We start from the raw sequence: 12,000 nt of genomic DNA on the forward strand, positions 1-12,000 counted from the left end.
GTGACAGTACTCTCTCGGTTCTCGTCAAAGATTTCGTGAGAGTAGATTTTTAAAAATAACTATGGTACTGGGGGGAAAAAGTGGGTTCTTTATTTGGTTTTATTAACATGTATATGGCCATTGCTCTGAAAAATACAAAACCAAAACAAACAAAAACCACCCCAAGAGTCTCTCAAATCACAGCAGAACAATTTTTCTCTGTCCATTGATGTCTGTCAACACCCGCTGTTGTTAGAGTGAGCTGTGGTACAATTTCTGTTGAATTTTGGGAAAAGTCTGAGCCCCACTCCGCTCTGCTGCACAAGTGGGAGCCAGGCCTAGTGGAAGGAGGTCCTCTGAGGGGACAGCGACACTAGCTCTCAAGTGTGAGTGCCCCTTATGTCCGGCTAACTGGCGGAGGTAGACAAGGCCAAGTGTCCTTAATTCTGGTTTGTGTTCTTCCAAGTCCTCACAGAAGGAAGAAATAATGTGACTCTTAGCTAACCTAGAACTTACCAGAAGTCTTAGAGACCCGGTGTAGCTCATCTCTTTGGTTTGTTGTTGTTTTCATTAAGTCACTTCATCCCGGTGGAGTCTGAAGAGAGCCGGTAGGCTCCTCCATCTCCCTCACTCCTCCCTCTTCCGGTCCTCATGTGTTACTTCTTCTACCTCCGCAGCCCTCCCCAGACCAGTCCCCACCCCGAGGGAGCATTCAAATCTCACATGCACCTCAGACTCTCCTTTGAAGGCAGTGGCTCTGGCATTTTAGATTCTTGGAAAGGGGAACATATCTAAGACCACATATCCTGCCTCTGGATAATATTATCTGCTTTATCAATCGTGACTGATATTTCTTATTATGCTAATGAAATCTGTCTCGCTTTGTCTCACCAAAACTCCTTTCCCCCTCCCTAGAAGGGATTGGTGGGTTAGGGATGGAGAACGTTTCTTTTGCATGCACTTGTGAAGGTGGAAGTTGGTAAATAAACGAAACTTACTGTGCATTTCTTGATTCTGTGACAGTCCCCAAGGATGGTTACATTTGGCAGAATGTGTGAGAAGTCTCTGTTCTATGTGGCTTTCATCGTGGAGGAGGGGTCAGTATGTATTTAGTTCCCTGCCCAGCTTTTACAGACCGCTACATAGTAGGGATTGTAGATACGTTAGTTCAACAAATTAGTAAATGGATTCAGTACCAGTGCTTGTTGGTTGGTGGATTGGGCCATGAGTCAAACTTGCAGCACAGACTGGTATTTGTAAATCCTTCTTTGATCCAGAAGTTATCAGTAGGGATGACTTTCTCTAATTAAGAGGACATTGGGAATTAACAGAGAAACAATAGGCATTCTTGCAAAATGGGCATTCTTTTAAACTGACTTACCAAAGAAACTCTTTATTGTTTATTAATATTTGTTTTGGTATTTTTCCCCTCCAGAAGTCCACTTATTAATGGTGGTACAACATGGCAAACAATAATCCAGCAGTATTAAATGTAGAGTTCTTTTAATAAACTGATCCTGTCTCCCTTGCAGAAGCACAGGATTTGTAGAAAATATATGTTTTCTAAACAAAAGGAGAGACCTCCTTTTCTAACAAAGCTTTAAAGAAACAGATGTGCAAAGATGGGGGCTGTAGCTCTGTAGTGGAGCACTTGCCTGACACGTGTGAACACCTAGCTTCAGTCCCCAGCACCGCAAAAGCAAACAAGAAACCCACAGGTATGCAGAGCCTTGTGCATGCACCGTCTGCTTTTTTTTTAATGTTTTTAATTTTGCTTTTGCTTTTCATCTCCGAGATTAGAAGTGGGTAAATGAAACTCAATGTCCCACTTCTTGTTCTGCAATTGTCCTGCAAGGATGGTTACATGTGCCACTGCTGATGGCTCAATAAGTGAGTTTTAATGAGCAGGAGTTGTTACTAACAGCCTACTCAGATACTTAGTAGGTCACACTATTCAACTGGGGTAAAAATCACAGAGCATAAAAAGTACAGTGATTAATACACAAAGTCAGGTGTGCGTGGAGTCTCACCTAGTCCACCTCCTAATGCCACTAGCAGTGTGGAAGACAGGCCGCCTTAGGTGGACGCCTGAGTTAAGTGTCAAGATGACATTTGTGAAAGAAAAGGAAACAAAAGCCCTCAGCACCATCTCAAAGTGACAGAAGGGATGGCAGTGCCTTTTGAATAGGCGTGTCCCTTACGGACCACACTGGGCTACATAGGTTCTTTGCAGAGCTGATCAAGAGAGACCTTTGGCAATTTCATTTCTCAAGGCACTGAGCACAAGGACACAATAACATGCAGTTGTGACTTATACAAAGAATAGCCAAATTATGTGAATAAATCTTGAATCAAAGAAAAGCATAGCTAGGAAATGAAAGACCGTCAGAGAGACGTTGGAAAGATCAGTAATTATATTTAACTCATCAGAGGCCGACTCTTTGGACCACGCAGATCACGGGCCTGCCGACTTTCAGATGCTCGTTCCAAACAGCACTTGGTGAGTTCCTAAGTCTCAGCTAGAGATGAAAAGCCAGGCTTCCTTGGGGTCACCTCTCCGCAGGCCTGAGCCCGGGGCCTGTCTGAATGTTGTTCAATACCAAAGTGCACTGGGTGATGTAAAGTGAAACTCTGCCTCAGAGACGTGTTTTTGTTGTTGTTGCTGCTGTTGCCGTTGTCGATTCTGGTTTGGATATAGAAAGGTGTATGAATGCAATCTAGGCAGGGAGACCTTGGACTGGTGCCATGTGACACTGGTCTGAAAGCAGGAGCACGTCTATGAATACTGTCTTCACTGACTCCGCTGGAAAGGCTGGCGTCCATACTGATGTGAAGGATTGCTTGTTGAAACCTGCTTTTCTCTAAGTGAGGTGGTGAGTTCGCCTAAGGACTGAACTTTTAGTTTGCCAACATTTTGAACGTACAGAGTCAGGCAGCCTACACCGTTTCTAACAATCCCACCGGTATTTGGTGCTGTCTGCTTTAGGCAGGTACTCAGGGAATGGTCCGTGAAAAGCAGAGGGAAATGGAGTCATACATGGGGAAGAAATGGATATAAGAAAGTAAGGTGGTCATAGAAGTCACTGTTTTTAGTATGTGCCTGAATTCACTCAGTGACATTCTCAGAGAGCCCTTCCAGGACCATCTGTGTGTGTGTGAGGCATGATTGAAATATACAGTGAATGTTTAGAAGAAAATTATTACAGAAAAGACACACTGCCGTTAATCTCCCACAAAATACACCCCCGTGCCGTGTTCTCAAACACACGTACCATTCTTGCCACCTTCTGAAGCCATTCTGGAAGTTCTGTCTCTCACGGTGTGTGATCAGAACCACTATAAATGCTGCAGCTGAGTATCATCCAATGGAGCAGCAGCCTGTAAAAGTACTGCGCTGTGTCCTCATCGACCTTATTCAGCAGACCTGAACAGTGTGATTTCTAGCTCGTCTTCAATGGCAAAATACCCCTGAAAGGAAGCGGTTGGAGTCAACGCTGGACTTTGACGTAGCGGTGACACTGCAACTAAGGGTAGAAAGTGGACGTCCAGAGCTGCTTCAGAAAGTGACAAGGGTGCTGGGACAAGCGCCATACGTTGGAAATGGAGGATCCGAGGGAGACTAAGGGCAGTGTGAATTTACTGGAAGGAAATTTAAAATCTAAACTCACACTAGCATTTGGACACACCTCTTCAAATCACAGCTCCCTCTACCTCCTCACTTTTACTTTTTAGCAGCCCTGCTTTGTTTCCTTCTTCTTCATAACATCTGTGTGAGATAGTAGTAAATATTTATTTGCATTCTTGTGTGTCTCCTTCCCTCTGGATTGTAAAGTTCCTAACATTGAAGTATTTTTTATTGTTCTCTGAGGTACCACAGAACCTAGAATGAATGAAGGCATAATATATATATATATATATGTATGTATGTATAAAACATCTTTATAGCTTATATGGGTGGCAAAATGTCACAGTGATTTAAAGCGCGAGTTCTGGAGCCAGAATTCCTAGGCTCATTTCGAATCCTTACTCTGTCATTAGCTGTGTGGCTTTAGGAAGTTACTTAATATTTCCCTGTCTCATTTTCTGCATAATGACTACTTCATGAGGCTTTAATAGATTGAATGAATGAACACCTGAAAATGGCCTAGAGCGGTGGCTGGCATTGAATAAGACCCCAATAAATGGGAATAATGTACATATGTGTGTGTTTGATTGTAGTTTTCACCGTGTGAGAATAATAACTCACATCTGTGTTCAGACACACACACGCACACATACACACACACATTCTGATGCTTTAATCATGTGAGAGAAAGTTGAGGGAGAAAAGTGGGAGGAAAAAAATTGTAAGTGGCCAAATTAAGAAAAAATAAAGTGAAATAAAACATCAGAGGGAAACCAGAGCAAGAGAATAGACAGGTATTTCTAGGCTTTGTTTAACTGAGAAGAAATGTTAATGTCTAAGGAGTTTTGGACTTCCCAGAGGTAAGCATTACCATATTTTTTAAAGTTAACTTTCCTGAATTAATATATGGATTTGTAATAATGCCTTTAAGCTAACTCCTTGTGTATGTGTCATGACATTGATCTAACAATAGCTCACAATGTGTCCCAAGCTGGTGACCAAAAAAAGAGGAAGAAGGAAGGAAGGGAGAAAAACACCTGATTGCCTGATTGCAATACTTTGACCCTTAATGTTGGGCACAGTGGCTCATGCCTTTAATCTCACCACTGCAAAGGTTGAGGCAGAAGGACCGGAAAGAGTTCAAGGCAGCCTGAGCTACACAGTAAGTTCAAGGCCAGCCTGAACTGAATAACAAGACTGTCCAAAAAAAGAAAAAAATCAACCAGAACATTAAATCATTCAAGGAGAAGGAATAAAACTGACACGTATTTTACCATTTTTAAAAAAGTCTTTGTGTTTTTGGACAACTCAAAGTACCATCGGAGAGAATCGTTCCAGGTCTTAAACATATTTCTCAGGCTGACACACAATTAGCATGGGGCTTGTGCCCTCGGTTACACAGTTCTCAGCTAATTTTGGAAACTGGCAAGCTGAGTGGAAATACATAGATGTTCCTGCTCCAACATTTCCTGAGAAAAGAACTGCTTGCATAGTTGAGGAGTGAGGAAGGATAGGCGAGGAAGAGGAAGGGTCTTACTCCAGATGGCTGATCAAAGCTGGCGTCACTAGTGAATGCACCGCACGTTTAGAATTAATTTTTAAAGGAATGCTGAGTGACCTGTAAACAGAGACAGGACACTTGTCTGCTATTAAAAGGTACTTGTCTCCTACTTTCTTTTCTTTTGATAGAGGCGAATTTGCAGTAAGCTTTCATGTTCATTCATGTTAACGACGATGGGACCTTAGCTCCAGGGGCAGCACCCTTGCCCCTTCTGTTTTGGACGGGATGTAGAGAGCCTCACAAGGGCAGAGACTGCCGAAGCTGTGCGTGTACTTAGTGGAGTGACACCTTCTGTCACCAGTCTGCCCTATGCTCTTAGAAATGTTCTCTTTTTAAAAACCGAACACTTTTTTCTTTTCTTTTTCATTAAGGTTATTGGTACTTTTCAGGGTATAGAGTACAGTCACACTCATCATTGGGATCTTGTACCTTTCCATGACAGGTCTTGGTTCTCATTTCTCCCCATTCCCCTGCCCTCCCTTCACTCCCTCCACCCCCCCCTTTTTTTGGGGGGGCGGGTTGAGACAGGGTCTCACTATGTCGTTGAGACTGACCTGGAACTCACTATGTAGCCCAGGCTGGTCTCAAAGTCACAGCGATCCTCCTGCTTCAGCCTCCCAAGTGCTGGGATTACAGGTGTGCGCCACCACGCTCAGGTCCAGCCTTCCCTATTAACAAAGACTTTGTTTCCATTTTTTCCTTTTCTCACATTGTTTCCTTTCTCTTCTTTCCTTTCCCTATCCTTCCCAATTCCCCTACTCCTTTAGCCCTTTTCTTCCTATTTCACATTGTCAATTATGCAATTTGAATCTTATGTACATTTTTACTTTTTCACACCAGAGAAACTATTCAGTATTGACATGTGTGTCCATTTTATTTCACTGAAGAGTATGTCTTCAATGTGCACTCACTTAGTATAAATGTCTCCAGTTTCTCATTCTTTATGGCTGAGTAGTACTCCATTTTATTTTTTAAAAAGAAATTCCACATCTTCTTTATCCAGTCACCAGATGATGGGCTTTTGGGCTTTTTCCAAGTTTTAGCTATTATAAATGGTGCCACTATAAACAGGTGAGCATATATCAGTATGGTATGATTCTTTTAATTCTTTTGGGAAGACACCCAGCAGAGGGATAGCTGGGTCAAATGGGACCTCTATTTGGGTATCTCCATATTGATTTCCACAGTGGTTGTACCAGTCTGCACTCCCACCAACAATGCAGAAGGGTCCCTTTCTTCCCACAACCCTGCCAGCATTTGTTATTGGTTGATCCCTTGATAGCAGCCATTCTTTTGGGGTTAAGTTGGAATCTCATTGTTGTTTTCATCTGCATCTCTGGAGTGACCAATGATGTTGAACATTTTTTCATATTTGTATTTGTGGCTTTTACGTGTTTGTCTGAGAAATGTCTGTTCATTGCAGATGCCCATTTTTTAATCAGGTCTTTATATTTGGGGTCTGATTTTTTTGAGTTCTTTATACATACTAGATAGTAGACCTTTGTCTGAGGAACAACTGGTAAAATTTTTTTCCTGCATTGTATGTTGTCTCTTAGCTGTCTTGGTGGTTTCTCTTGCTGTGCAGAAGCTTTTTAATAAGATGAGATCCCAGTTGTTGATTCTTTGTGCTAGTTCCCATGTTACTAAGGATTTGTTCATAAAGTCTTTTCCTATGCCAATGTCTCCAAGAGTTCTACCTAACTTACCTTCCAGTAAGTTTAGTGTTTCTGTTTTAATATTTAGATCTTTACTCCACTTGGGTTTTAGTTTAGTGCATGGTGAAAGATAGCGGTGCAATTTTCATCTTTGTCAGGTTGAAATCCAGTTTTTCCCAAACCATTTATTAAAGAGGCTATCTTTCCTCTAGAGAGGGTGTTTGGCTCCTTTGTCAAAGATGAGGTAGTTGAGCACATCTGGAGTTGTTTCTGCATCTTCTAATCTATTCCACTGATCCTTGGGTCTGTTTCTTTACCAGTGCCATGCTGTTTTTATCACAGTGCCTTTGTATTATAGTTTCAAGTTGGGGATTGTGATACCCCCTGTCATGTCTCTGATGCGTAGAATGGCTTTTGCTCTTCTCAGTCTCTTCTGGCTCCAACTGAAGTTTTGGATTGTTTTCTCAAGTTCTGTGAAATATACTGTTGGGATTTCATTTGCAATTGCATTGAATCTGCAGCACAAAACCTAATAGTTTTTCTCTGTTGTTTTCTCCTTCAATGTTTTTGGCACTCTATGTTCTCTAGAAACTGAATTATCTTACAAATTATAACTAAAGAGAGGAATTTAGTGCAGTTAAATGCCAAATAGTGCTGCACCTGCAATAGTCATTCCTAAAAATGAACTTAAGAAATTGGAATTAACTACAAGTAGAAAACATTCCACTCTGCTGTGTTCACATTTATTGAGTGTCAGACGTGAGTCAGGCAGCACATATTCAAAATTTTGAAGGAGAGGTGATCTTTGAATTAGAAGAGTTGTCAACAGTGGAAAAGCAGAAAGCATCCATCACTTTGTACCTTATACATCATCCCATCCTGGAAAGCAAACACTTTCAAGAAGGATCAGGATCTGAATTCATCTTGGTGCCTCTGGCAGCAGCCAGGGTTTCCTGGGCTGAATGTTTCTCAAATGCTCAAGGAATGTACTGGAGAATAAGTATTAGTGAGTGAAGATAACTTATGCTTAGGAAGAAATGGGCATTTTGACCTTAAAGTCCAATGAGAAGTCCATGGTCTTTATGTTACTTTCCTTAAAGTCCCTCAAGTGGGTTATTATAAGATGCATAATCTGCTAAAATTACTTTCCTCAAGGGTTTCTTCATACAGGATAGAAATTTATGAAAACATGCAGTAACTCATCTAATTTTTTAGCAACAGCAAATGGGTAACGATGAACAAGTCGTTACTTTAAAAACTTTTGCTGCTTAAAACTGATGTTTGGTTGTTAAGCACTGGCCGCATTGCTGCAGTAAAGTGGGTACTTCTTTTGCTTTGTTTTTTCTTGTTGTTGTTGTTTTATTTTATGTTAAATCTTGGAGCCTTGATGATTTAATGGGAAGAAATTATCAGACCTTTGGTAATTATAGACCTCAAGCAATGTCTATAATTCTAATGTAGAATTCTGAGCACACAATTGTACTGTACAAAGCATCATTTTTTCCTGTTAGTCCTGAATAGGGGATGCACTTGACTCTTTGTGCACACATCTTTTTTTTTAGGCAAAAACAGGGCCAACACTTTCCTTTGAGATAGTGGACCCACTGAGTGGAGTTCTGCACTGTCTCTTGTGCTTAACTATACCTATTATTCACCATCTTGACTTTCCCATTGATTTTTTTTTCTTTTAATGGCAAGTCACTTAAGAAAAACTGATGTTAATTAGGTCTTATGGACAGGAGCACTCTCGATATTATTCCTCAATATTTAGAGTGCTCCTATCCATAAGACCTAATTAACATCAGTTTTTCTTAAGTGACTTGCCATTATCAGTCTTTCCAAAGTACACAACTTAATTTTTATAGACACAAGAACTTTTCTATACTTATAGTTTCATCAGTTTTATGTAATGTTTAAGAAAATTAAAAATTTTAGTGAGTACGACTACTCTAAACAGGTTGGGAACAAACACAATATACTTGCAGTAAACATGGAAACTTATGTGGCCAGAGCCAAAGATGAAAGAGGCATTCTTAGAGGGCTCTGTCGCTGTGCTTTTTCATGAGACTGGAGGATGTTGGTTAATCCGGTGATCTTTTGAAGCAGAGGTTAATTATGGACACTTGTATTGTTCTATTTTAGTCACTCATAATTGAGGACAGTTTTGACCTCAGTAGACTTTTGGCAATGTCGAGAGATATTTTTGGTAGTTATAACACAGTGGTGCAGGGGCAGATATTACTGACATTTAAATGAGTAAAGGGCAGAAACACTGCTGAACAGCTTACAAAGCCCAGGAAAGCACCTCTCCCTCTCCCGATACATACCCCCAAAACATTATCTGACCCAGAATAGGACACTGCCAAGGTTGAAAGTTCCTGCTCATCTATGATTTAGGTGGGTTTGTTATAATATATGAACAATATAGTTTTAAAAGATACCAAAAGACTCATAATTTTAAAATACTGTAATTTAGAAAGCAAAAAAATAAGGAGTTAAAAGATTAGAAACAAGGAAACATAGCATAGCTTAACCCTCGGTTACTCCTGTTGCTGAGCGAGTACAGAACATAGATCTGACCCTCAAGGTCAGCAAAAAGAAAGGAAAGTTCATTGATTCAATCCTGATAAACTGAATACATTTATTGGGTACTAATATATTTTAGTCTCAAGTGACAAAATGATAATAAAACAAACATTTAAAAGATATATCAGTTGCTATAAATGCTATAAGGGAAAACTAACAGCAGTAGCTAGGGTACCCACAATTGCAAATTCCGTTTGCAAAGAGAAGGCACTAAATTCCTAGAAGCATTAAAATATGTGAAGCTTTTCACAGTGTAGTGAACAATGCCTTCCACCTTGGTTTTGCTGAAGGCATACAAACTTTCTCCTCAAAGGCAATTTCTATAGTAATAAAATCTGAAGACTTAACTACTGTGTGATTTACTAAGAAAGAACATTCCTACAGGAGCTAAACTTATAGTGTCTTTTTTGTTTTGTTTTTTGGGACAGGGTCTCACTATGTACTTGAGACTGACCTGGAACTCACTATGTAGCCCAGGCTGGTCTCGAACTCACAGTGATCCTCCTGACTCAGCCTCCCTAGGGTGGCTGAGGTGTGTGCCACCACACCCAACAATCATTCATTTTTTTCAAAAAGAACTTATGACTTTGTGGCACCCAGCGCTTTTCTAAAGCACCCAGGTACTAACACAGGTAATCAACAGAAGGAGACAGTTCCTGAAGCTAGGAGGTTCAGAGAAGGTTCGTGGAGCAGGATGTCTTGTGTTTGAATTGACAAAATGAGTAGGGAAAATATTCATTCAAAGCTGAGGCCCCTGACCACAGTGGACGAGTTAGCTTCGGGAAGGCTGTGAGTCGTCAGTCACCGTGCACCTCATTTTGCATGAACACAAAGTGCATTGTTCCTCAGTGATAGCCTTAGAGGGGTTACATAACACTAAGGAGATTTTTACCACAGCATTTCTAAAAATCACTCATTTAATCATCACTCAGTCTGAAGCTGAACCTTCTTCTGCCTTTAAATTATCTCAACAGAAAGTTTCTGTCTCTTCTTAGTACTCATTGCTCCCCTTTCTTTCCAGGGATACATCTCTGACGAAAAGATAGGGTATGGCACCTCGGAAAAAATTACTTTTGAACTTAGTCTCTGGCCATTTTTATTAATATGCTACATAGCGCCTTTAATTAGTGACTTAGCTTTTTGTGTCATTTGAGTTGTAGCATCGGTCTTCAGCCATCCCAAATGCTACGACATTATAATAAAGAAATGAAAACCAGCAATGTTTTAACCAAAGGGTTACATTTTGCACTAGACGTGTTCTTTCCCAAATCTTGAGTGACAGATCCATGTGAAGAAACATCTTCAGAGGAATCTATTTCTAAATGACTCCTGGAAATAGATTATAGGTGTTCTGTTGAACTGCAAATACCTAAAAGGTACTTTGGGGCTTTTCCCCTCTAGTTGCTTTCTAGATGTTGTGCATTTTTTAGTTCTCGTGTTTTAAACTCCGAAGTTCTACCACCAGAAGACAGAAGTAGGCATGTCTCAGGTGTGTAAAATTTCCTTTGAAAATATCTATGAAAACGTTCATAGGAAATAATCAGAAATATGATTAGCCAATTTTAACTTTCTAAACATCTGATCTATGTCTTCTTCACACCTACCTGATGCACATAATGTAATTTAAACACATTTTTGTAATTTACCGAAATGAGCTGACTCATCTTGATCTTCTTTTTCTCCAACAGAGAGACCGCCCCGGAGTTAGCCGGAAGTCCGCCAAGGTGAGCAACTGGCTTTGCCTGTTTGTACCTGATGTTGTGCTACGCAGAAACACTGCGCCCCCGCTGAGAGGGCTTTTCCTTCCTCATGTCTGTCGCCATGTGCATGACAAGCATGTGTGTGAGTCACAGGAACGATTTCACCAAGAAGTAATGAGACTGAGGTTCACAAATGACTTAGAAAAATCCTTCTCATTACTTTAAAGTTATATTGTATATTTGGAGATGTATATATGAGCTACATTTGTCTCAGAAATCATAAATATGCGATTTCCTTTATTATACTTATGGGGATTGGCAATCTGAAGACGCTTTGAATTATTTTTTATTCCTCAGTATATTGATTATAATTGTGTTCAGAGATTTATAGATTTATGAGAGAATCCTAAACTTTTCCTAAAGGACCCATGTCATAGTTTTGATGGTATAAATGCATTTTAATTCTTCTTTTTATTTAAATACATAGTAATATCTCAAGAAATCAGAATAGAATCTATGTATTTGATTTTAGTGGATTTATGCATTTTTATATTTAATGCCAATGTATAAAATGATTGTAGGGTACAGGCTCCAGACAACTAGCCACCAAGAATGATTACTATTATTTAATGGAAAACAAGAAGGAAGGACGGAAGGAAGGAAGGAAGGAAAGGAGGGAAGAGAGGAGAGAGGGAGAGAAGAATGAACAGTGACCATTTTGTAGAGGCATTGTCTATTTAAGCGTCAGGCCTTTTTACCTAAGATTGTACCTCAGTCTTTGAAGGTCCTCAGAAACTATTAATGAATAAATTATTATGTCATGGGGTGTTGCCTGGGAACTATTGGAAATAAAAATTAAGAAAATTTCAAAAACAGGAAAAGGAAGAAGAAACA

General features: G+C 40.1%; 1 protein-coding gene across 1 annotated transcript in view; it reads left to right on the top strand.

The window, feature by feature from the left end:
- The window catches only part of Celf2 (CUGBP Elav-like family member 2), a 511,103-nt gene that overhangs the window by 103,460 nt on the left and 395,643 nt on the right, over window positions 1–12,000 (top strand). The window contains exon 2 of the mRNA XM_033761820.1: window positions 11,095–11,130. Within this exon, the coding sequence (XP_033617711.1) occupies window positions 11,095–11,130 (36 nt within the window). The remainder of the gene's footprint in view (window positions 1–11,094; window positions 11,131–12,000) is intronic.

Source organism: Fukomys damarensis, unplaced genomic scaffold (assembly GCF_012274545.1).
Source record: "Fukomys damarensis isolate Sample0158 unplaced genomic scaffold, DMR_v1.0_HiC HiC_scaffold_10, whole genome shotgun sequence".
Lineage (NCBI taxonomy): Eukaryota > Metazoa > Chordata > Mammalia > Rodentia > Bathyergidae > Fukomys > Fukomys damarensis.